We start from the raw sequence: 26,685 nt of genomic DNA, 5'->3' as shown, positions 1-26,685 counted from the left end.
TAGTCCAGTAACAAAACCACTATGCTACCATATCCCTATAAATGACACAAGGAATTCACATGATTTGTAGTTTGCAACACTGGGAGCAATACTCAGCAAGCTCCAATTAAAAAATTTAATATAATAGTTCTGGTTTTCAATAAGTCGAAGTAATCCCAAAGGAACAGTTGATAGAATTTTTTGGGATGAAAAGCAAGAGATTGTTAGATGATACAAAAGATCATCTCAGTCAGCCACGGAAAGACATTAAAGAAACTTGGGCCTAGAAATTCAGTGGGCTGCGCCACCCGTTAGCGCCTTAAGAGGGCACTTAGTGGGTTGGACGCCAATGGCCACGCCTCCCGCTAAATTTAGCGGTACGCTAATGGCGGCGCTAGCCGTTAGCGCTGTGCCGCTACCGATGACGTCATCGGTGTGCGCAGCGTCCCGTTACCGCCCCGATCGCGAAATTTAGTTGCGCCCCCTGCTTTAACGCCGGTCGCTATTCTACAGTTAGTTGCACAAACATTTGAGTTTTATTCCTCCACCAATGAAAGGGAGGCTATCGTACCTTAGACACCCTGTAGCATTGTGGAAAATCTCGGAATCAGTAGTTTTTAGGTTTCCATACTCTTCAGAAGCATATGGAACAATCACAGATTCAGTCAGCACTGGCAATGCATCATTAATCATGTCGTCCTTGAGCCTATCCGACGATGAAAGGTTCCATAAAAGTCCTAATAGCAGGAAAAATAATTAGCAGACCAAATATGCAATGTACAAACTGAAACAATCACTTGTTTAGAAAGTAACATTTTACTGTGTATCCTCATCCATTTCCTCTCTTCTGTCTCATTCTTAAAACAGCTTCCATCAGACCATTCTCATGAAACAGGGAACTTGACAGAAGAGCACACAAAACCTGTACAACTTCAGGTATCAGTTCCACTGTATGAATCAATTGACAACAACCTGTATGTGAGTGATATTAATAGTGGCAAACTTCTACATTGGACCACACGCTTACATCATGAACAAAACATTAAGTGGGCTGGACGCTTGGCATGGCAATGAATGCAAACAAGAAGTTTGCAGGTTCAGGGTGTCTTTCTAGACTTTTACATGCTTCCTGAAAGCTAATGATATTAATCCAGTAAATATATATTCTTGGTTATGTTTTTATTATTTCTGTGCAGATTAATAGTGTGTCCTTTCATCAGCTTTCATAACCTGTAGAAGATGAGGGGACCCACAGCAGTAGGTAATAGTTGACTGTACTGTGCTCCTAAAAAGATCCCTTACCAGAATGAAGTTCTAAAAGATTGGCCAATTAATAATATCCAGGGGATTTGGTGGAATGAGTAGCGTATCTAAATCTTTTTAACCACTTGGGATTACTGGTGCCATGTGATTTATATCAAGAAAATGATATGTTTGCCAGAATTATTATAGTGGAACCGTACATTATTATCCCTCCCAGCATCATTATCCATTTACAATAAGTAAATTCCAAGTGGCCATAGATTTTTTTTTAATAAGACAATTATTTCTGGGTTAATAGTATCTCAACCAGTAATTTAATCTAAATGATCTCCATGTCTAGACTAGGTGCTGATTTCCTAATGTCACATTTCAGGATTCTTGATCATCTTTTTGGAAGTGAGTTATGTTTAAGAACAAAGTAAATTTGCACAGGTTAAAAGGAAATGGGGATGTTGACCACAGTCACCCACCAACATTTACATGTAGAGGGATGTGGTCCAGGTGGCCAGGTCTGCAGACTGACGGGCTTTCAGGAGACGAATCTTTGTGCAAGTTTTTTGGAGTGGCACTGTGGCAATAGGCCATATTGCCCTATTTTACTTGTTTTAGTATCCCGACACCACTCGAAAATGGGCAGTACAAATTAGGAAAATCCAGCCCATGTGGTCTATTAGAGTTATTTGTCTGCTAGTTGGGGAGACCAGAAGAGTATGAGGCATCTTATACTATTTACAGGAACGTAGAAGGTTTAACTCACACTTTAATTCGTCAGGAACACAGGCTCACTTACAGAAGCACCTTTTTGTGCTGGACACAAGAAATCTTAACAACAAGAAAAGCTGCTAATGTACTTTGGGAAGGTGTATCCATCAAAGCATCTTTCACAATATTTGAAAAAAGTGTCTTCTAAAAATATTTCTGGCTTGGAGAACTGTGACAATTCTAGTAGACACCTCTACTAACAGCAGGAAATGATATGCATATATCGATGATAAGTGGCTCACCTCCTGACCCCTCAAAGCTGTTCCACCATTTACAAGCCTTAAATTAGGAGTGTGATGGAGTATGCACCACTCACCTGGGTGGGTGCAGCCACTACAACACTCAAGAAGCTCACCATTCAAGACAAAACAGTTGACTTGATCTGTACCCCTATCACTGGACTCAGTATCCAACCCTTGCATCAGTTGAATACTGTAGCTGCAATATGGAATAACTAAGAATAGGCAATAAGAGACCTTGCCAGGGTCACCCACACAGACATCCATTATTAAAAATGGTGAGTGGTTGCAACATTCTACTGGTACTGTATCTGTAGGTGGAACATAGCATACGGCTGTCCTTGACCTCCTGGAGCAGGAGGAGGATTTGGTTGAGGAGAGTGAGACATAGTAGTGTTTTAAATGGTTGAGCCAGATCTGGCTATGAATGACTCGATCAATTGTGTGCTATGTGAGTTCAAGGTTGCAGCTGTCAAACTTGAGGGAATGAAGATTCGGACTGTACTGGCAGACAGTGAGCAAGACAGGCCACAAGAGAAGGCAACAATGAAGGGGTGATTGCAAATGTGGTTAGGAGAGTTTATGTGAAGGAAGAAACTGAGTAAGGATAGGACAGAGAAGTTGGAGCAAAAGGGGTAGGGGAGTTTAGGTGTATGTTGAAATCACTGAGGATGAGAAGTCACTTAGTGCAGAGACTAAGGGAGGAGGTCTCAGTGTGGAAGTTGATACGTGGCTTGGGAGAGTGGTATGTGACGAGGAAAAATGTGAGAGGCAGGGAGGATGGTAAAATGTGAGGTGCTTAAAAGGAGAGAAGGTACCAGAGGAGTGGGAGATAAGAGCTACGCCATAAGAAATCCTCCAACTAATCAGAAGTTTGTACCAGTTATTTGCTTCTTTGTTTCCAGGTCATCTGTTTCCCTCAGGAGCTGAAGTACTTGCTTGATTCCATCATATTTCTTTACTTCCAGCTTGTTGGTGGCGTTCTTGTAGACTGCATTTCGAAGGGCTCCACAGACAGATTGCTCAACATTGTTATTTTTGATTTTTAAAAGGCTGATTAGTTGAGGAATTGCACCCATATTGTAAATCTGGAAACAATAAGGATTTATTAATTCTAGCTGGATAAGTAATACGTACTACATAATGAGTTATTTAGGATGAAATACTACACGGTCAAGCATCCAAGAACCAAACAGCTGGAATCAAAAAGACTACTTTTTAAGGGGGAGAAGTGGACATAAAACAAGAACTAAAAGGTAGGTTTTTAATTAGGTTTTTTAAGTTAAGGACCGAGGTAGCAAAACACAGTTTTGGAAGAGAGTTCCAGAGGAGAGGGGCATGCATAATGGATGAAAAACTGGCTTCTGACGATGCAGCAGGAATGCTGGAGGGACAAGCAATATTCTGGAATCAGAGGGAAGAGGAGTTTGGGCTGGAAAAGATTTCCCAAATAAGGTAGCGAACTAGAAAATTAGGATAAAAATCTTGGTGGGGAAAAAAAGTGACACCAAAAAGGGTCAGCCTGAGCCAGAAGGTTGTGGATTCAAGCCCCACTCCAGAAACTTGAACACGTAATCTAGGCTGACACTTCAGTGCAGTACTGAGGGAGCGCTGCACTGTCCGAGGTGCATGTCCCTCTCCTTTGGATGAGACCTTAAACAAAGGCCCTGTCTGTCCTCCCAGGTTGACATGTGAGATTCTATAGTACTATTGAAAGAAAAGCAGGGGAGTCCTTCAGGTGTCCTGGCCAACATTGACCCTTTAACCAACATCACTAGAAGAGATTATGTTCATTTATCTCATTACTGTTTGTGGGGCCTTGTTATGCGCTATTAGGCTGCTGCATTTCTCTCATTACAACCGTGACTACAATTCAACAGCAATTAATTGATAGGGTTAGATGAAGAGGAGTGGGAGGAGGCTTGTGTGGAGCATAAACACCGGCATGGACCTGTTGGGCCGAACGGCCTGTTCCTGTGCTGTAAATTCTATGTCATTGGCTGTGAAGCACTTTGGGACATCTTGAGGTCATGAAAGAAGCTGTACAAGTTCAAGTTCTTTCTTAAAGGCATGCAGGGAAACTCTGTAATGAGCAGATTCTATAAACTGCAGTGGGCCAGAGAAATGCAGCATTACACTATTTCGCAGGGCACGCAATCATGAATCACACTGGCAGGACCCCCACAGCCCATTTAAAATATATACATTGCATTATTTTGCACACAATCAAATTTTCCTGCCATATGTCTGAGCCAGGTATATATCCATTATTTATGAACCAGGATACTGTAGAATTGTCTGGATTGTAAAGGTACCCCTTAGTGACTACTGAAATGATGATTTTTAAAAGGATCATTGTTACAAGTCTATAATTATGTACAGAATTTATCTCTCAATTTTACCAAACTTGTGGGACAAAAACACTACAGTGGAAGGGTTTCTTTTATTTTTCTACCTAGATATTCTATTTTGTTCATTGAAAGTTTTCTGTTTCAAGAGATATTTGTAACGTTTTACTTTACCGCTGTTTTAGCATTTTCCTCCTTAAAGCAATCATGCTGGATGTAGGAAGAAGCGTAGGACAGAACACTGGGATCCTTGCTGGATAAAAGCTTCACTGCTTTTTGTAGGTTCATATCTGAATCAAATTCTCTGGAATGGGTCATAAAGATTAACACAACAATGAAAACCAGTCATATTTGAAGTATGCAGCTCCACTTTATGTGGATGAACAATGTATGTTTACTGATAAGTGGTATATTTGGATAATATCAATACATGCCGCAACCATAGGGTATTTGTGTGTTATCTACGAAACATCAATTAAGTCTAGCCCCCACTAGATAGGCAATTGCCTAACTGCAGCTAATTGTATGGTAGTTAGGATCTGCAACTACACATTGTGATTCTATTAATACAGAATAAACAAAATGGATGTCAAAATAAATTTAAATCAAAGTAAGCTCATAGTAAACAGTAATTGATACTTTTTTTTTGCAGCTCCAGGCTATCTTCTATACCAATGCAGTACAGTCCCCACCACTTATAGTAGGCATTGGTGCCAACACGATTTGCCCACTATACATGTTGGACAGTTAATCCCCACCATCTCACGATGTTCAGAATAAAGAATTGAAATATCAGTGAAATAGATTTAATGCTAAAATGTCGCCAGCTATGTATAAAAAAATTCATTTAAGATTTAGCTATTCCTTTGTAGAAATAATGATTTTGGATATTTTAGAATATTTCTTTAGGTAGGTGTAGTCAGAAAGTTGAAAAAGAAATGATAGTAAGTGAAGTACAATTGTAAGGATAGGCAGTGGCAGCCGTACTTCAGTGGTGATGAAAGATATCTACTGGCTACTTTGTACTTTGGAACTCAGAGGTGCTATTTGCTTTGATATCGCAGTCACTGCTGAGGAGTGCAAGCTGTAACCCAACACCAGCTAGAGGTAAAAAAATAACAACAGAGAATGCTGGAAAAACTCAGCAGGTCAGGCAACATCCGTGGAGAGAAATTTGAGTTGACGTTTCGGGTTGAAACCCTTTTTCAAAACTGGAAAGAAAATAAAAAGATCGAAGGCAAAGCTAGAGGTGATTAAGTACACAAAGGTATAAATTATAAATTAACGACGTGTGAATTATTCAGTGAACAGCTGTTTCTGCCTGAAATACCTCGGCAGGGTGATACACTTATCAATAGCAAAATACTGCGGATGCTGGAAATCAGAAATAACAGCAGAAAATGCTGGAAACACTCAGCAGGTCAGGCAGCATCGTGGAGAGAGAAACAGAGTTAACGTTTCGGGTCTGGGACCTGTAATGATATCAGCAAATAGAGATGGTATTTGCCTGTTCGATTATGATGCCTTAATAGCATGTTTGCATGTATTGATTGCTTGTGCCTGACCAGCAGAGGGCATGTGACCTAGACAAGCAAGGCAGTTTGGTTGAGTTTCAGTTTCGTTCTAGATGCATCACTAGCATCGTGTCTCCTGTAAATGCTGTATAAAGAGTTGAACAGACTTAGATTAAAAGACATCTTCTTTCATAAATGTCTCATCATTGAACCCACAAAGAAATCAATACATGGTGTCAGAAGTGGGATTGAAAGAGATGAAGAGAAAAAATCTGAAGTTAAATCAGCTCTCCACAAATTAGCAAGCCAAAAGAGAACATCGTTGCTTACCATTGGAGAATAGCTAACGAAGTGAAAAAATGGAAGGTTTACACCCACCGGCGACGCTTCAGTTGACAGGTAATGTGGCTGAAAATTGGAGGAGGTTCAAACAACGTTTGGGGTTGTATTTATCAGCAATCGGAGCTGACAAGAAAAGTGATAATAAGAAATCGTCAGTGTTCTTACATGTCGTGGGTGATGAAGCGCTGGAGGTGTATAATAACTTCACATTCGCTGCTGATGGAGACAAATGAAGCTAGATAAAATAATGGAACAGTTTGAGGCCTACTGCATACCTAAACGTAACGTGACGTTTGAGAGGCACAGATTTTTCACATGTGTACAGAAAACGGGTGAGACTATTGATCAGTATGTGACTGAACTGAGAAACAGAAGCAAATCGTGTGAATTTGGGGGACTGACAGACTCGCTGATAAAAGACAGACTGGTGTGTGGTATTCCAGATAATAGTCTAAGGGAAAGACTGCTAAGAGAGCAAGATCTAGACCTGGGAAAAGCCATAGCACTGTGTAGGGCTACAGAGACTGTGAAGTTGCAGGCAAAGGAGCTGTTCAGTGACAGTAGCTGCAACGTGGGTGCAGTGAGTAAGAACGGACACAAACCGTTTAACAAAAAGAGCGCCAATGTGAAAAAAGAGGCATGGCCAGCGAACGAAAATGAAAGGGACAGTCGAAAGTCATGTAGTCGATGCGGTACACAGCATCCACCAAAAAAGTGTCCAGCATATGGTAAAACATGCAATAGTTGCAACAAAAACAACCATTATGCCCGTTGCTGCAAGAACCAAGTGCAACAAAGCAAGGTCCATGCAGTAGATGAAAGCGACATAGAGGAGTTCTATGTAGATGTTGTGTCTGAAAACAAAAAAGAAGAAAGAGACTGGATGTTGACACTAAAAGTGAATGACATACACATTCCATTTAAATTGGATACTGGAGCACAAGTTAATGTGATATCAGAGACTGATTTTAAGAAAATTAGACCCAGACCAAAGATACATGGAATCAAAGTGAAAGTGACAGGATACTCAGGTACTGAAATACCAGTGAAAGGAAGATGCATTGTCAAAGTGACACACAAGGACAGAGAGCACACGTTAGCATTAATCGTGGTGCCAAAGGAGGTGCAAGCCATACTAGGTTTAAAAGCCTGTGAGAGACTGAACCTGGTAAAGAGAGTCCTCGTTGTGGAAAGCGAAGGAGAGACAGTCTATGATGAACTCATGAAAGAGTACAAAGACCTATTTAAGGGTCTAGGCTGCATTCCAGGAGAACACACGATCAGAGTAGATAAAAGTATGACACCGGTCATACATCCATGCAGAAAAGTTCCGTTTGCTCTTCAAAAGCAACTGAAGGCAGAGTTGGACAGGATGGAAAGCCTGAACATGATTCGGAAGATAGATGAGCCAACTGAGTGGGTGAGTTCCCTCGTCGTTGTGGACAAAAAGAATGGAAAGCTCAGAATTTGCCTGGATCCAAGAGATCTAAACAGAGCAACAAAGAGAGAGCACTTCAAGCTTCCTACACGTGAGGAAATCATGGCACAGTTTTACAATGCAAGTTTCCGACACTTTGCCAAAGAGTGGGACTTTGTCCACACAACGTCAAGTCTTCACTATCCACAGTCCAATGGACTAGTGGAAAAATCGGTCCAGACAGTGAAAAGACTGATGTACAAGGCAAAAGACAGTGGAACTGACTTCTACCAAAGCATGCTTGTATACCGCACAACGCCGCTCGAGTGTGGTAAGTCACCAGCCCAACTCCTGATGGGACGTCGGCTAAGGTCAAACCTACCCATCCCGGAGAACCTCCTGAAAACAAAAGAGGGGGAGAAAGTGAGGAAGTTCAAAGAACAACAGAAAGAAAAGCAAAAGTACTACTATGACAGAGGAACACAAAACCTACCTGAACTCCACACTGGTGACCAAGTAAGGTTGAAAGACAAAACAAACACATGGACTCAGAAGGGAACTGTCCTGAGTGAAGTTCAACCAAGATCATACACCATTCAGACAGATGAGGGTGCTGTTCTGAGAAGAAATCGTCGAGATCTTCTCATGGGACCAGCCACAGCAGGTCAAGAGACTGATACTGTTGAACAACCTGATCACACAGCTGAGAACCAATCATCTGAGGCAACAACTCAGATTCAAGGACAATCAATCAGAAAATCCTCAAAACACGTGAAGCCTCCTGAGAGACTCATTGAGGAAATTTAAGGACTATTGTTATAGAAGGAAGTAATGTTATCTTATTCTTTCTTCAATTTCTAGTGTATTGACATATTTCATGTGAACACACAAAGCAAGGTTAAAAAACCTTGATCATGATAATGATAATGTAAGTTCATTAAGTGTTACAGTTAAAATGCAGATTAATACAAAGAAAACATGTTGTTAGTTAAAAGTAAAATACTTTTGTTTTAAGAAAAGGAGATGTAATGATATCAGCAAATAGAGAATGTATTTGCCTGTTCGATTATGATGCCTTAGTAGCATGTTTGCATGTATTGATTGCTTGTGCCTGACCAGCAGAGGGCATGTGACCTAGACAAGCAAGGCAGTTTGGTTGAGTTTCAGTTTCGTTCTAGATGCATCACTAGCATCGTGTCTCCTGTAAATGCTGTATAAAGAGTTGAACCGACTTAGATTAAAAGACATCTTCTTTCATAAATGTCTCGTCATTGAACCCACAAAGAAATCAATACAGGACCCTTCGTCAGAACTGTTCTGGCGAAGGTTCATCGACCTGAAACATTAACTCTGTTTCTCTCTCCACGATGCTGCCTGGCCTGCTCAGTGTTTCCAGCATTTTCTGTTGTTATTTCTGATACACTCATCACGCTGTGAGCGACAACTTTGTGGCTGGCTATAATGAAAACGGAAATGATTAGTGCATTTTGACTGATTTAAACAATGGCCCACTTTAAGCGTGGGCCGGTTAAGCAGTGGGGACTATGCCAGAAAATATAAAAAGAGATCAATGCTGTTGATAAACAGATAAAGGTGATCACGTTGGCTGCTATGATCATTCTTTTACTTAGGGTGTCTGGAGTTAATCGCCCAAAGATTTTCTGAGCAAAATTCATTTAACAATTAAAAAGGAAAATAAAGATTGAAAACTGATGTGATCCAGATAAAAGCACTAATCTGGAAGAATTTATGAACTGAATTTATTGACCCACAATACTCTATTCTCAGGTCTCTGTTCCAGGGAGGCCTCGAAATCACATAATACTTTGCTGCACGGAGAGGTTTTATTACAGGTGTTGACAAATTAGGCTGAAAACCTGTAAAGCTCCTCTACATCAGTGCAAATACAGACAATGTTAGGAATTATAGATAATTAAAATGGAACTTAATATCAAGGAACCACCCATTAAAAGGTCTAACACACTTATCAAACTCAACACCATTTTGAATCAAAAATTGATCTTCAGAAATAAGCAGAGTAATAAGGTTACACTGTCCAATGTCGAAAAACTGAAAAATTCTACCCAACTCTCACACACCAGGAAAACCTAGGGCCCAAAAAGCAAACCAAAATTTGGGGGATAAGTCAGATACACCAGTTGGAGCCCTTCTAAAATTCTTACTAAAATCCGGTAGAATTGGCTGCTTGCAGAAGAGGTCCCCCCAACCCCAAAATGGTGCATCGATGTAAATGACAGTGTAACAAGGGCAAAAGCTGCCTTTCAACAGTTTCAGGTGCAAAATCTTTTCTTTCTACCATTCTGTCATGAGCCTTTACCCTGGGGTTTACCACGGGCATTACCATATTGGTCCTTATGATGGAGGCAGAAGAGGAAATGAGAGGCATAGAGAATAAGGCTACATCCAAAAAAAGACCAAGTAGGAGTGTCCTTCCATAAGAGTCTAAGGACCATGCTGCTTATTTGATGGTCTCTCAGATGAGTTCTGCTTCAGAAGGAAACAGTTCAGTAAGGTGACATAAAATGAACTCTGTTTCTCCTTGAAAACTGACTTCCAAATATCCTCTCAAACACAAAAACAAAGAGCATACTATCTTCAGAAAACTTCATATCACAAAGTGGTTTGACTGTGCACATATAAATTTACAGTACTGCTCATTCTTCATGTACCTACCCAGGTGCCTCTGTTTTTTTTTTTAAACCTATACCAATGCTCTGAGGTGGTACCGGAGGGCTAGGGATGCTAGTGGTGCTTGGCTGCACTGTGGTACCATAAGCTTCTGGAGTCCAAGGTGTCTTTCGTCTCATGGCTTCTGAGGCCTGGTAGGACTTTTCAACAGGCTACATTAATATTGCAGGTGCATGGGCAGCCGAGCCCTGCATCTTGACACTTACATGAGCAGGACTCGGGAGGAGCTATGAGAGATGGCATCATGGAGGTGAATTCTAGCCATGCCACTTATGCAGTGTCCTAGATTTGAGCGCTCAATGATCAGTAGGATGATGCACCTGATGGTATCAATTAGATCTTTCAGTCCCCGAGAGATGGTGTCCTGCATCTCACAGAAGCCGTTTTCCATCGTTCTCACCAAACACTCCCCCAATGTGTGAAGGTCAGTGGCCAAAGAATGCACTTTGGATGCGCTAACTGGTCTGGTCTAGAGGCCTCTCAGTTGTGGGTGGGGGGGGGGGGCGGTGGATGCAGAGGTTTGTTTTGCCCTCACCCACCTCAGGTAGCACTAGATTATGTCAAATCTTTCTCCAGTATTGGCATTTAGGATGCCATTGAATTCAGTCATGACACCTGCTATCTGTCTCAGGTTCTCAAAGATGGCCTTCAGTGCCTTCACGTGAGTGTGATGCTCATCCAGCATCCTTCGTTTAGAGAAAAACTCCAGAGATCGGAGTCCACTGGCTCACGAGCCAGGAACTGACTTCTGCAGCCTCCCCTCCCCACTGTCTGATCACACTTTCACTCCTGACTCCTCCGGCACTGCGAGGTAATGCATGAAGGAATGCCACACATATAAAGACATTGTAAAGAAGGATCAGGGGAGCATGTAGCTTACCTTGGCTGCTCTGGTGAGGTTATTAAATTATTACCACTGCAATAGAGTCCTCGGGTTCAAGGTAGTGACACTCACTGCCACAGCCACCTCCCTCCACAAAGTGTGTACCACGTTCTTGGCAGGACTCTAGCACCCAACCCCACAGAGCCTATCCCACCTGCTCCATATATCTGTTACAAGGACATGTAGGTCTGGCTCAAGTTTTCTGCTAGTTTCTTCAATCTGGTTGCTAACTTATTGCCCAAGTCTTATATTCTGCTGCTGCACCAAGTCTCTGTATCTCTTCCAGGTATTTTCCAGCCACACCTCCCTGCACTCCCCCACCCCAGCTCCTTTGCTCCACGGTCCCCTCTAGATATTTTCCGACTTCACACTCTTCATGTCCCATTTGGAGCCCATATCCCAACCTGATGCAATTTTCCACCCCCGAGTATATCGGAGGCATTGCAGGCTATATTTCAACAGCCTGTACGCCTTTTCCTATGCAAATTTACTGAGCCAGCAAGGTCAGCATGGCTACCTGAAGACAGGTGGAAGTCCCGCTCCAGCCTGGTTCTAACAGTGCAATGTCACAGCACGTTGTAGAATTTGGAGAGTATTGCATCACACTCCTTACTTGTGCCGTGTAGATGGTGGAAAGGCTTTGGGTAGTCAGGTGGTGAGACACTTGCCGCAGAATACCTAGCCTCTGACCTGCTCTTGTTGCTATAGTATTTATGTGGCTGGTCCAGTTAAGTTTCTGGTTAATGGTGACCCCCAGGATGTTGATAGTGGGGGATTTGGCGATGGTAATGCCATTGAATGTCAAGAGGAGGTGGTTAGACTCTCGCTTTTTGGAGATAGTCATTGCCTGGCACTTCTGTGGCGCGAATGTTACCTGCCACTTATCAGCCCAAGGCTGAACGTCGTCCAGGTCTTGTTGCATGCGGGCATGGACTGCTTCATTATCTGTGGAGTTGCGAATGGTGCTGAACACTGTGCAGTCATCAGCGAACATCCCCATTTCTGACCTTATGTTGGAAGGAAGGTCCAACATAATGCCGCACAAAGTGTATTATTTCACCATTAGCAGGATCTCTGTATTGACTCCTATGGTGGGACAGAGACAAGTAAATCCCCATTAAGGCTAATGTTATTTTAGATTCATAGCAGAAATAACAGAATCTTGGAGGCAGCCTATAGAAATCCAAAGATTTAGAAAAAACAATCTAGATTTACGGTCTGAGAAACCTCTGCTGTTTTCTTCCCTCTTTAATGCTGTCTCTGGATGTGACTAGGAACAATGGGACCTTTAACACCCAGGACCATGAGCAGTGATCCCTCCCCCAGTTGTATGACTGAAAGAAATGCACTACAAAAGAAGTTTAAATTAAATTAAAAATCAACCAGTGTTCTGCTCCAGGTTGTTATTCAGTTACTCTTGAGGGAGCCATGTGTGAATTTTCTGTCATTGCTGCCACAGCAATGTTGCACGCAAAGAATAGCAGCATATTAGTAGCATCCAGCTTGCTAAGGCTGAGGGAATGTCTTTTAAAATGTAAATCTCCCACCCCTCCCATGACAACAATTGATGCTCTCTTAAACACTGGGAAAATTGGACTGTTCAGGAAAGGCCGCCCATTACTTTGTATGAAGGGGAGCAGGCAGACCCTTTTAGTTGCTGCAGGCAGGGAAGTCCTGCAGTTGTTGCAAAAATCCACACTTCACCATGGATTGTTGCCCAGTGCAGGCAAGAAGACCACCACTGGAAGTCTGCCAAAAACATTCTAATTAAGCTGACCATGGGAAATCTGCTGGGGCCAGTTCCATGTTCAACAGGTAGGCAGAAATCTTGCCCCAGCCTACTTCTAGCAGCAATGTTGCCAAAGAGGAAAATCCTGGCCACATTATTTAATTAAATCAAGATCAAACTTACCGCATTCCATCTGCTGCTCTCCAAGTACCTGTAGTGTTTCCTTTTGAAGTGTGAAAGTTTGGGTTTTGCTGACTTTTCGAATCTGAAAGCCGGTGAGAAATTCGGGTGTTGCTCCTTTTTATATAAAGACTCTTGGTCTGGTCAGATTGGTTCTTATTTCTCAGCCTTCTACTTGTCTGCATATTTTGTACATTTAGGAGATCTGGTTCACTTCGACTAGTTGAGATGCCTCGGTAGAAGACTTCATTTTCACCCTGTGGACTTTGTGGTCCAAAATATTTAGGATACTGTGATGGTACACTGATTGATCGGTTTCCCTTCATGCTAACAGTGCTAAACAGGCCCTTTTGTTGATACTCTCTTGTGATTCCTGTTCCGGAAGTCAGGCTATTTTCCATGCCAGAAAATCCATTCATGGTAACATTATACTGTGAACCCTGAAAGAGAGAGAATGTTTAAGTATAGAATTGAACATCTTCCAGTCTTTATTAAAGATTTAAAAAAAGACTCAATTTACTGTAGTTAGAGCTGAAACCTAAAACTGCAAGGTAAAAGTACACTTAGTACCAAATATAGTTAAGGTCACTCATGTCTACTTTTAACTTTGTTGCGCCCATTTTATAGGCCTAAAATGGGCACAAGGAAAACCAATTTAGCAGGGCAGAGGCCCACGCCTGATCTCCATGGGAGTTCAGGCCACTGCTAAATTGATTGAACTCTGTCTTTTAGGAGGCCGCAAATGAGCACAGGCCTTATTTCAATTTTAAAATGAAACTCCTCGGCTCATTTCAGACTTGGTCTCCTCTACTTGTTTGCCCTAGAATCATAGAATCTTACAGCACAGAAGGAGGCCATTCGGCTCATCATGCCTGTGCCGGCTCTTTGAAAGAGCTATCCAATGTAGCCCCACACACCATAACCCTGCAAATTAGTCCTCTTCAAGTACATGTCCAATTGCCTTATAAAAGTTCCAATGGAATCTGATTCCACTACCTTTTCGGGTAGTGCATTCTAGATCTTAGCAGCCCTCTGTGTGAAGAAATTTCTCCTCTAGTTCTTTTGCCAATTATTTTAAATCTATGACCTCTGGCTACCGACCCACTTGCCAGGGGAAATAGTTTCTCCCTGCTCGCTCTATCAAACCCACTCATAATTTTGAATACTTCTATTAGGTCTCCCCTTAACCTCCTCTGCTCCAAGGAAAACAATCCCAGCTTCTTCACATAACCAGGACTCCATCATCCCTAGTATCATCCTGGTAAACCTCCTCTGTACCCTCTCCAGGGCCTTGACATTCCTCAAAAAGTGTGGTGCTCAGAATTTTTTTGTTTTTTATTCATTCCTGGGATGTGGACGTCGCTGGCAAGACCAGCATTTATTGCCCATCCCTAATTGTCCTTGAGAAGGTGGTGGTGAGCCGCCTTCTTGAACCGCTGAAGTCTGTGTGGTGAAGGTACTCCCACAGTGCTCTTAGGGAGTTCCAGGATTTTGACCCAGCGACAATATACTTCCAAGTCAGGATGGTGTGTGACTTGGAGGGTGAATTAGGGAAAGAGTTAAAGTTAAAAATTTGCTGACCGCTTGCAAAACTATGTGTGTGCAGAAACTCATGGCTGCTTATCAAAACAGAAAGCACCTTGACGAGGTTTTGTAATGTGATCAAAACTGACCTTTCAATCAGCAGTTATACACAGAGTTAATGAAATCAACCAAAAGCTGCATTGCTCTTCCGCGGCCATGTTCGCGGCCGGGTGGCCCTGGAGATGGAGCACGCGGTGTCCGCCGGCGAGCTCGAGCTCTTTCGTGACCGGTGGGCGCCGCGGGGACTGGAGTGCGTAGTTGGTTTAAACAACCAAACTTTAATTTAAGTGGTTAAGTTTTGTTTCGGGGTTTATTGGACTGGTTGTTAGTGTATTTGTTTAATGTATTTTTATTGGTTTAAACAAAGAGGAAAGCTGCATTGCATCATCCGTAAGTCAATTGGTCGGTTTGAATCATGCAGCTTATAATCCAATTAAGCAACTGCAGAAGTCCAATAAGATTGTAACAAGTCACAAGGTCGCCACGAGGTATTTGAAAGTATAAAAATGCTGTATACACTGTAACAAGTCGGAGAAGTCTGTTGGTGAGAGACTGGCTCCCCGGCGGCCTAATAAAGACCACTTGAATATCGATCTGAAACCTCCCATCGAGTGTCAGTTAATACACTCTACAACAGAGGGGAACTTGGAGGTTGTGGTGTTCCCATGCGCCTGCTGCCCTTGTCCTTTTAGGCGGAAGAGGTCACGGGTTTGGGAGGTGCTGCCAAAGAAGCCTTGGTGAGTTGCTGCAGTGCATTTTGTAGATGGTACACACTGCAGCCATGGTACACCGGTGGTGGAGGGAGTGAATGTTTAAGGTGGTGGATGGGGTGTCAATCAAGCGGGCTGCTTTGGTGTCGAGCTTCTTGTGTTGTTGGAGCTGCACTCATCCAAGCAAGTGGAGAGTATTCCATTACACTCCTTACTTGTGCATTTTAGATGGTGGAAAGGCTTTGGGGAGTCAGGAGGTGAGACATTCGCTGCAGAATACCTAACCTCTGACCTGCTCTTGTTGCCATAGTATTTGTGTGGCTGGTCCAGTTAAGTTTCTGGTCAATGGTGACCCCCAGGATGTTGATAGTGGGGAATTCGGCGATGGTAATGCCATTGAATGTCGAAGGGCGGTGATTAGACTCTCGCTTGTTAGAAATAGTCGTTGCCTGCACTTGTGTGGCGTGAATATTACCTGCCAGTTATCAGCCCAAGCCTGAATGTCGTCCAGGTTTGTTGCATGCAGACATGGACTGCTTCATTATCTGAGGAGCTGTGAATGACACTGAACACTGTGCAGTCATCAGCGAACATCCCCATTTCTGACCTTGTGTTGGAGGGAAGGTCAATGATGAAGCAGCCGAAGATAGTTGGGCCTAGGACACTGCCCTGAGGAACTCCTGCAGCGATGCCCTGGGGCTATGATGATTGACCTCCAACCACCACAACCATCTTCCTTTGTGCTGCTTTTTCACTTTGAATGTGGTCAACCTATTTAGCACCTCCTTTCTATCTATTTTTATCGTATTGAATATCTCTATTCCCCCCTTCTCTACTTCGACATTTACTTCATCTATTTCTTTGTGCACACAGATGCAAAGTACTCATTCAGTACCTCAGTCATGCCCTCTGCCCCCACAAGAAGATTTCATAGAAACATAGAAGATAGGAGCAGGAGTAGGCCATTCGGCCCCTCGAGCCTGCTCCGCCATTCAATGAGATCATGGCTGATCATCCAAATTCAGTACCCTGTTCCTGCCTTCTCTCCATATCCCTTGATCCCTTTAGCCTTAAGAAATATATCTAACGCCTTCTTGAATATATTTAATGAATTGGCCTCTGCTGCCTTCTTTGGGAGAGAATTCCACAGGTTCACCACTCGCTGGGTGAAGAAGTTCCTCCTCATCTCAGTCCAAAATGGCTTACCCCTTATCCTTAGACTGTGACCCCTGGTTCTGGACTCCCCGACCATCGGGAACATCCTTTCTGCATCTAGTCTGTCTAGTCCTGTTAGAATTTTATAAGTTTCAATGAGATCCCCTCTCATTCTTCTAAACTCTAGTGAATATAAGCCCGATTGACCCAATCTCTCCTCATACGTCATTCCTGCCATCCCAGGTATCAGCCTGGTGAATCTTCGCTGCACTCCTTCCATGGCAAGAACATCCTTCCTCAGATAAGGCGAGCAAAACTGCACACAATACTCAAGGTGTGGTCTCACCAAGGCCCTGTACAACTGCAGCAAGACATCCTTGTTCCTGTACTCAAACCCTCTTGCTACGAAGGCCAACATCCCATTTGCCTTCTTAACCGCCTGCTGCACCTGCATGCTTACCTTCAGCGACTGGTGCACAAGGACGCCCAGGTCTCGTTGCACTTCCCCTTCTCCCAATCTATTGCCATTCAGATAATAATCTGCCTTCCTGTTTTTGACACCAAAGTGGATAACCTCACATTTATCCACGTTATATTGCATCTGCCATGCTTCTGCCCAATCACCCAACCTGTTCAAATCATACTGAAGTTTCTCGGCATCCTCCTCACAGCACACACGCCCACCCAGCTTTGTGTCATCTGCAAACTTGGAGATATTACATCTAGTTCCCTCATCCAGATCATTAATATATATTGTGAATAGCTGGGGTCCAAGGACCGATCCCTGCAGTACCCCACTAGTCACTGCCTGCCACTTGGAAAAAGACCTGTTTATTCCAACTCTTTGCTTCCTGTCTGCCAACCAGTTCTCTATCCAAGTCAGTACCTTGCTCGCAATCCCATGTGCCTTAACTTTACATGCTAATCTCTTATGCGGGACCTTATTGAAAGCCTTCTGAAAGTCCAAATACACCACATCCACTGGTTCTCCCTTATCTATTCTACCAGTTACATCCTCAAAAAATTCCAGTAGATTAGTCAAGCACGATTTACCTTTTGTAAATCCATGTTGACTTTGTCCGATCCTGTCACTGTTTTCCAAGTGCTCTGCTATTACATCTTTTATAATGGACTCTAGCATTTTGCCCACTACCGATGTCAGGCTTACCGGTCTATGATTCCCCGTTTTCTCTCTACCAACCTTTTTGAATAATGGGGTAACATTAGCTACCCTCCAATCCATGGGAACTGTTCCAGAGTCTATCGAATTTTGGAAGATGACCAGCAATGCATCTACTATTTCTAGGGCCACTTCCTTATGTACCCTAGGATGTAGATTATCAGGCCCTGCAGATTTATCGGCCTTCAATCCCGTCAATTTCCCTAACACCATTTCCCTACAAATGCTGATTTTGTTCAGTTCCTCCCTTTCATTGAACCCTATGTTCCCTGACACCTCTGGGGAGGTTATTTGTGTCCTCCTTTGTGAAGACAGAACCAAAGTATGTATTTAATTTGTCTGCCATTTCTTTGTTCCCCATTATAAATTCCACTGATTCTGACTGCAAGGGACCTACGCTTGACTTCACTAATCTTTTTCTCTTCATGTATCTATAAAAGCTTTTACAGTCAGTTTTTATGTTCCCTGCAAGCTTACTCTCATACTCTATTTTCCCCCTCTTAATTAATCCCTTTGTCCTCCTTTGTTGAATCCTAAACTGCTCCCAATCCTCAGGTTTACTGCTTTTTCTGGCCAATTTATATGTCCTCTCCTTGGATCTTGTGCTGTCCCTAATTTCCCTTGTTAGCCACAGTTGAGTCACCTTTTTTGTTTTATTTTTATGCCAAACTGGGATGAACAAATTCTGTAGTTCATCCTTACGATCTTTGAATGTTTGCCATTGCCTATCCACCGTCAACCCTTTGAGTGACATTCCCCAATCAATCCTACCCAACTCGTGCCTCATACCATCGTAGTTTCCTTTATTTAAATTCAGGACCCTAGTCTCTGAGTCAACTACTTCACTCTCCATCTTAATGAAGAATTCTATCATATTATGATCGCTCCGACCCAAGGGGCCTCGCACAACAAGATTGCTAATTAATCCTTTCTCATTACATAATACCCAGTCTAAGATGGCCTGATCTCTAGTTGGTTGCTCGACATATTGGTCCAGGAAACCATCCCGTATGCACTCCAGGAATTCCTCCTCCACGGTATTGTTACTAATTTGGTTAGCCCAATTTCCTTCTTTGACCCTAATTGGCACCACCGTTTCTTTAATTATCGTTTCACTTTTTATATGTTTATAAAAGATTTTTGGGTTCCCCTTTATGTTACCCACTAACCTTTTCTCCTATTCTCACTTTGCCCTTCTTATATCTTTCCTCAATTTCCCCCTGCACTCTCTGTATTCTGCACGGTTTGCGATTGTTTTCTGTACCTGACATTGGTCGTAAACCTCCTTTTCCTGTTTTATTTTAATCTCTATTTCCTTTATCATCCAGGGAGCTCTAGCTTTCGATGTCCCCCATCTTTACTCCTTATGGGAATATGCTTGGTTTGTACCTGAAGTATTTCTACCTTGAAAGCCTGCCATTGCTCATTTACTGTTTTTCTGGCCAATCTTGTTTTTCCAGTCTACTTGTGCTAGATCCCTTCTCAAAATCACTGAAATTGGCTCTCTTCCAGTTGGGTATTTTCAACTTTAATTTTTCTTTGTCCTTTTCCATAAATACTTTAAACCGTAATATATTATGATCGTTATTACCCAGATGTTTTCTCACGGAATCACTTTCCACTTGCCTTACTTCATTTCTTAGAACTAGATCCAGCACTGCTTCATTCCTCAATGGGCTAGAAATATATTGAATTAAAAAAAAGTTCCCCTGTACACATTTTAGGAATTCTTCCCCCTCCTTGCCCTTTACTCTGTATTTTTCCCAGTCTATATGATGGTAATTGAAGTCCCCTGCTTTTGCTGCTCTATTATTTTTATATTTCTTCAAAATTTGCCTACAGATTTGCTCATCTATCTCTTTCTCACTATTTGGAGGTCTACAGTAAACCCCCAGTCGGAGCTTGCGATGATCCACTAGCATTTCCAGGTTTTGACTAATCTAACCAGTGCTCCTTAAAGGGGCCGCGCAAAAAAGGGCTCCAATATTTCCAAAGCTTTGCTTTTAGTGGAGTCGGAAGGAACATGGGTGCTCCTCCTGGCTCCAGTAAACAACTGCACCTGCTATCGGCCCGCCCTTGCCACTCTGCTGATCACGTGCCCCCCTGCCCCCACCCCTCTGGCCTTACCTTTGGCCATGGGTATTGGCCAAAATCCTCAAGGCCCTGACAGGTGAGTGGACTGATAGGCACCCACATCTTGCCTGAGTTATTCTGAAGAGCCCCAAGGATGAATTTACTTCGGTCCTCGGGCTTTTGGATTCCGCCGGAATTGCACTTGGCTTGGGGCACTAAGTGTTGGACATCCTGGAGACTGGAGAGTTTAGGGTTAATAATCAAACTTCCTTGTATCTTGGAACATCAGGCTTTCCAAGAAAAACAAGATAGCTTCAGGGTGCCACAGAAGAAAGCAGAGCTTATCTTCTGCTTTTAATGCCAAAGTATTGTCTATGAGATATGCCCGAGGAAATTAGTGACTGGGAAGACATTAAGCACGAGTGATTAAAGTACAACTTTAATAGCTAGTGTAAAAAACATAGGCAGAGGAGTCCATTAGCTAAAGTATAGCAAGATAAGCTGTTAATTAAACTACTCCCCAAAGGATTCTGGAAATGGTGGGAATTTTAACATAGGTGAGCGGGTGGGAGTGGGTGCGGGCAGGGGTTAAATGGGGAAAAATTGGAAGCATGTAGGAAAGCCAGCTCCAACCCGGTGACTTCTGGGTATTACCCAAGGTGGGACAAGGGGCGTGTAGCTAACCCGCTCCTAGGGAGGTGGGTTGGCACTTTAAATAAGATAATGAAGCTGGAAGCCTCAGATTTAAACATGCTTTACAGGTTTTTCGGTAGCCGGCCAGGGTTCCTGGGCCTCGGGAATCCCAGCAGCTGCAACGAGGCGGACAGCCTCCCGGCTCCCAAGCTGCCCCACCATCATCCCACCACCCATACAAACCCCCCCCCACTCCGCACCCCCCCACCACCACACCCCCCACCCCAAGGTTGAGGATTAGACGCCCCCCCCAGGGTCAGGGATCGGAAACCCCTTGGAGTCAGACACCCCTGGGGTCGGGGATCGGACCCACAGCCCGAGGTCACTGATTGGACCTAACTGGTCCTGCAGCCTCCTGTAGAGTACTCCCCGCCCGACTGGAAGCAAACCTGCCCATCAGGCTAACCTCCGGGCAGGGAACATGTCAATGACATCAGACACACGCAGTGCAGTTAAATCGTCACTGCATACAGGGAAATCCAGACTTCCGCATGCTACTGGACCACCACCCACCCACTCCCAGCGGGTCTGCAGGTAAAAATTACAGCCAATAGGTCAGAAGTCTTGTTTGCGGGAAATATCTTTGAAGTAAACAACTGTGACTGTTTATGTAAATAGACTGTTTTCAAAGGGTTCAGGAACAGATAAGTCAGGAAGTCTTATCTGTGACATGTAGCTTTGATGTAAGCAAAATAAGGTGTAAAAAGGAGCATGGTTTTCAACAGTTATTTGGAGGGTTCGAAAGATATAGAAACCGAAAAGCTGCACTCTCTGTATACAGTTAGACTGATGAACTATGTTGTATTTAAATAAAGTCGATTCTGTATACTTCACCATCAGTGTCTCATACTTACTCGAAGCATGTCATTATGAACCATAGAAGGAAGGAGGTTGACTAACAGTTGACCTTTAACACTAAGGAATTTACATCCCATTGATTGTTCCTCTATTATGCATACCAAGGTTGAATGATTGCAGTCTTTTAGAATGAAATTCTGTTCTGCAATCCGTTACAATGTTTGACAGCCTGATCAAAGAACACACCTCAGCTTAAATCTTATGCCTTCATTTTTCTGCCAGTATCATTACAATACTTGTACTTTTTTTTAGAGTGGTGTGGGTTTACAGCACTGTTATACTGTCTTCCCGCACCAATTAAGAGGTTAAAGATTGTAAAACTGCAGTCCTACACATGCTTCAGTTCATGCACTTACATGTATGTGATGTTAACACGTGTTTTGCACTGTATTATGGAACTAAAATATATTGAAATTATACTGCAGTAAATGCAACTTTTTTTTAGATCGTCTTACTAGCAGTGCCATTTGGGATCAAAAATAAATAGTCATCATTACAGTCCATATTTGACACTAGTACATTACAAGAAATGGTACAGCACCAACAAATGTTCCATATAACTTCCGTAATTTTTTTTAGATTAACTTTCTGTAATGAAATCTGTTTGTCTTGCATGTGTTCGTTTTGCACTCATGTATATTACCCTCCCCCACACGGTGTATAGTTTCACTTCCTCTTCCCTGACTAACCTGGAAGGTTCCAGGTCTTTACTTAAAGATCCCAGGATCTGTATGACTCATTCCTGTGAGCCAGTCGGTGTGTTGAGATGTTAGCTCTGATCTTAGTGATTAAAAGTCAACTTGTTAAAGTCTATAACTTCTAGTTTTGTGGTTATTGAAGGCACATCACTTTCTATTTAAAATTATTGGTATTTTTTATATTGTCTGTGTTTCTAAGTTACAGTGACCTCAATCTTGCAATGCAATTTCTGTCCAACCATTAACCAGGGCTGAAGTTACTGCATGTTATTAAACCTGAGACTCTTGAACCGTTTTGGGAAATTCCAGATTCCCTGTGGGCATTAGTGGAGTGGTTAGGAGTACCGTCATTATATTATTAACCCATGTCCAGTAAAATGAACATAATTTTAAATTGAAAAGTTATTAAATATTTTACAGCTAGTTGTTCTTTTTCCTCTCCTTCATTCTCGTTTCCCCCTCATTCTTCAATTTTTATTATTTTAATTTCTAATATAATCTGTTCTTGATTTTAACTTTAAAATACATTGGGGGCTAAATTCGGTTGGTTTGTGCCTCCTGTTAGTGCCCTAAGAGGGCGCTAACGGGGCGCAAATCAACTAGCGCCTGGGCGCGGCGCCGCCAACGCCTCCTGCTAAATTCAGCGTGAGGTTAGCGGTGGCGCTAACCGTTAGCGCCGCCCATGCGTAGTGCTCCATTTGCGCCCCAGCTGTAATATTGGGTGGCAACCCCCCCCCTGACTTACCGCAGGACGCTATGTCCGTCGGGGTCAGGGGGGCCTACCTGTGGCCGGGGCGGCGCAAGTTAAAGGGGAGGTGGCGGGTGGCCATCTTTGTTGCTGGCCCCGGCCCCCGTGAAGCCTCCCCGCGGGGTGCCGGCTGCTCCCCGTGAGGTGCTACCCAATTTTTACCCCATTATGTTATTTCCTGTACAACCTGGGACCATTTTATATTTTGAAGGTGGAAACAACTTTGGAAAATTGGCCTCTGATTGATTAAAAACCAGTTCCCAGTTCCAAAGGCAATATTTTTGTAGTACTTCAGTGCAAGTGCTCCAACAATTACCCCATTTTAATAGCAATCTGTTACTACAGGATGGTCTACCTCATCTGTGCCACTAACATTGTAGTCATCCCCAAAAGAATATGAATAGGCTAGAAATTACAGCTAATACAAGCAGATGAATGCTTACTATACTCATGTGAGATCTGCCTATTTGCTATGATATTCTTCTTATTCTTCTATCTGCTATTTTCATGCTGATGGTAACTCAATGCCTCTGTTAAAATAGTAAGAATCATACAATCATAGAATCATAAAATGATACAGCACAGAAGGAGGCCATACGGCCCATCGTGCCTGTACCGACTCTTTGAGAGAGCTATCCAATTAGTCCCACTCCCCTGCTCTTTCCCAATAGCCCTGCAATTTTTTTCCTCTTCAAGTATTTATCCAATTTCATTTTGAAAATATCACTGAATCTGCTTCCACCACCCTTTCAGGCAGTGCATTCCAGATCACAACAAATCGCTGTGTAAAAAATGTTTTCATCAGGCCGTCTCTGGTTCATTTGCCAATTGCTTTAAATCTGTGTGCTCTGGTTACCAACATTTCTGACACTGGAAACAGTTTCACCTTATTTATCTATCAAAATCCTTCATGATTTTGAACCTCTATCCAATCTCCCCTTAACCTTCATACAATAGCAAAATACAGCAGATGCTGGAAATCTGAAATAACAACAGAAAATGCTGGAAAGACGCAGCAGGCCAGGCAGCATCCGTGGAGAGAGAAACAGAGTTAATGTTTCAGGTCGATGACCCTTCGTCAGAACTGGAAAAAAGCAGCCACCGCTCTCTGCTTTCTATACCTCAGCCAATTTCGTATCCACGCAGCCACTGCTTTTTTCCCATCTGGACCGGGTGACTCTTCTACTTTGAGTACTGCCAACCTTTTAAAGTACCTCCTCTCTCTATTATTATCATAGCCAATTTCTCTACAACCTCCTCTTTTACTACTTCATTGGCAGCATCCTCTTTTGTGAAGACAGGTGCAAATTACTCAATTAGTACCTCAGCCATGGCCTCTGCCTCCACAAGAAGATCTCCTTTTTGGTCCTTAATCGGCCACTTCTTAGGCAGTCCCTCGGAACCGAGGATGACTTGCTTCCACATTAAAAACAAGTTCGCAGGTGACTGAAGAGTCCAATGCGGGACCTACAGCCTCTGTCACAGGTGGGGCAGACTGTGGTTAAAGGGGCGGGTGGGTGGGGTGCTTGGGTTGATGTGCGCTCCTTGCGCTTGGCTTCCGCTTGCTCCCAGTGAAGAGACTCAAGGTGTTCAGCGCCTTCCCGGATGCTTCTCCTCCACTTTGTGCAGTCTTGGGCCAAGGATTCCCAGGTGTCAATGGGGATGTTACACTTTTTCAAGGAGGCTTTGAGGGTGTCCCTGAAGCGTTTCCTCTGCCCACCTGGGTCTCTCTTGCCGTGCCGGAGCTCCAAGTAGAGCGCTTGTTTTGGGAGTCTCGTATTAGGCATGCGGACAATGTGACCCGTCCATCGGAGCTGATTGAGCGTGGTCAAAGCTTCGATGCTGGGGATGTTGGCCTGAGCAAGAACACTGACGTTGGTGCGCCTATCCTGCCAATGGATTTGCAGGATCTTGCGGAGGCAGCGTTGGTGGTACCTCTCCAGTGCTTTGAGGTGCCTGCTGTACATGGTCCATGTCTCTGAGGCATACAGCAGGGTGGGTATCACTGCTGCTCTGTAGACCATGAGCTTAGTGCCGGGTTTGAGGTCCTGGTCTTCAAACACTCTCTTCCTCAGGTGACTGAAGGCTGCACTGGCACACTGAAGGCAGTGTTGGACTTAGTCATCGACGTCTGCCCTTGTTGACAGTAGGCTCCTGAGGTATGGAAAGTGGTCCATGTTGTCCAAGGCCTTGTCGTGGATTTTGATAATCGGGGGGCAGTGCTGTGTGGCGGGGGCAGGTTGGTAGAGGACCTTTGTCTTACGGATGTTTAGTGTAAGGCCCATGCTCTCATATGCTTCAGTGAATGTGTTGACGATGGTTTGGAGTTCGACCTCCGAGTGAGCGTCGTCTGCATACTGTAATTCATCGACAGAGGATGGGACGACCTTGGATCTCTGGACTGGAGGCGACGAAAGTTGAACAGTTTCCTGTTTGTTCTGTAAATTAGCTCCACTCCAGTGGGGAGCTTACTGAGGGTGAGATGGAGCATTGCAGCAAGGAAGAGCGAGAAGAGCGTTGGTGCGATGACACAGCCTTGTTTGACCCTGGTTCGTACGTGAATTGGGTCTGTGGTGGAACCGTTGGTCAGGATCACGGCTTGCATGTCGTCATGAAGCAGGCAGAGGGTGGTGACAAACTTCTGAGGGGAGCCGAATTTGAGGAGGACACTCCATAATCCCTCACGGTTGACAGTGTCGAAGGCCTTTGTGAGATCAAAGAAGGCCATGTACAGCGGTTGGTGCTGTTCCCTGCATTTCTCTTGTAATTGACGTACGGTGAAGATCATGTCCATTGTGCCCCTTAGAGGGGGGAATCCGCATTGTGACTCTGGGAGGAGCTCTTCGGCCACTGGGAGGAGGCGATTGAGGAGGATTCTTGCGATGACTTTCCCTGTGGCAGACAGCAGGGAAACTCCTCTGTAATTACCGCAATCGGACTTGTCACCTTTCTTGAAGATGGTCACAATTACGGCGTCCGAGATCCCCTGGCATGCTCTCCTCCTTCCAGATAAGAGAAATTAGTTCATGAATTCGCACCAGTAGTGCTTCGGCGGGGATTCCATCTGCTCCTGAGGCCTTGTTGTTCTTCAGTTGTCAGATGGCCTTTTCAACCTCATGCCGGGCTGGGGTTGTGCTGAGATGGTGGCGGGTATCATGCTGTGGGATGGAGTTGAGGACACTCGCGTCGAAGACAGAGTCGCAGTTAAGGAGATCTTCAAAGTGCTCCTTCCAGTGGGCACGGACTGCCTCTGTCCTTGATGAGTACCTCTCCATTCTTGGCCCGTGTTCTCAGCCACACATTTCATTTGACTACCCTTTTAAGACTGATATGTTTATAAAAGACTTTTGTATTCCTTTTTATGTTACCCACTAATCTATTCTCATATCCTCTCTTTGCCCCTTTTATTTCCTTTTTCAGTTCTCCCCTGTACTTTTTGTATTCAGCTTGGCTCTCTACTGAATTATGAACCTGACGGGCAGCACGGTGGCATAGTGGTTAGCACTGTTGCCTCACAGCGCCAGGGACCCGGGTTCGAATCCGGCCTCAGGTGACTGTCTGTGTGGAGTTTGCACATTCTCCCCGTGTTTGCGTGGGTTTTCTCCGGGTGCTCTGGTTTCC

General features: G+C 43.7%; 1 protein-coding gene across 1 annotated transcript in view; it reads right to left on the bottom strand.

Moving 5' to 3' along the window:
- LOC147105256 (plakophilin-1-like) overlaps nt 1-26,685 on the bottom strand; it is a 93,078-nt gene that overhangs the window by 51,914 nt on the left and 14,479 nt on the right. The window contains exons 3-6 of the mRNA XM_086011421.1: nt 13,369-13,805; nt 4,766-4,895; nt 3,124-3,331; nt 551-716 (exon numbers count right to left, since the gene is read on the bottom strand). Coding sequence (XP_085867547.1) covers nt 551-716; nt 3,124-3,331; nt 4,766-4,895; nt 13,369-13,805 — 941 coding nt within the window. The remainder of the gene's footprint in view (nt 1-550; nt 717-3,123; nt 3,332-4,765; nt 4,896-13,368; nt 13,806-26,685) is intronic.

Source organism: Somniosus microcephalus, chromosome 18 (genome assembly GCF_052327205.1).
Source record: "Somniosus microcephalus isolate GS21.2 chromosome 18, FLI_Smic_1.0, whole genome shotgun sequence".
In the NCBI taxonomy this organism is placed as follows: Eukaryota; Metazoa; Chordata; class Chondrichthyes; order Squaliformes; family Somniosidae; genus Somniosus; species Somniosus microcephalus.
The sequence above is the reverse complement of the archived record's forward strand: the minus strand, read 5'-3'. Positions and strand labels throughout refer to the sequence as shown.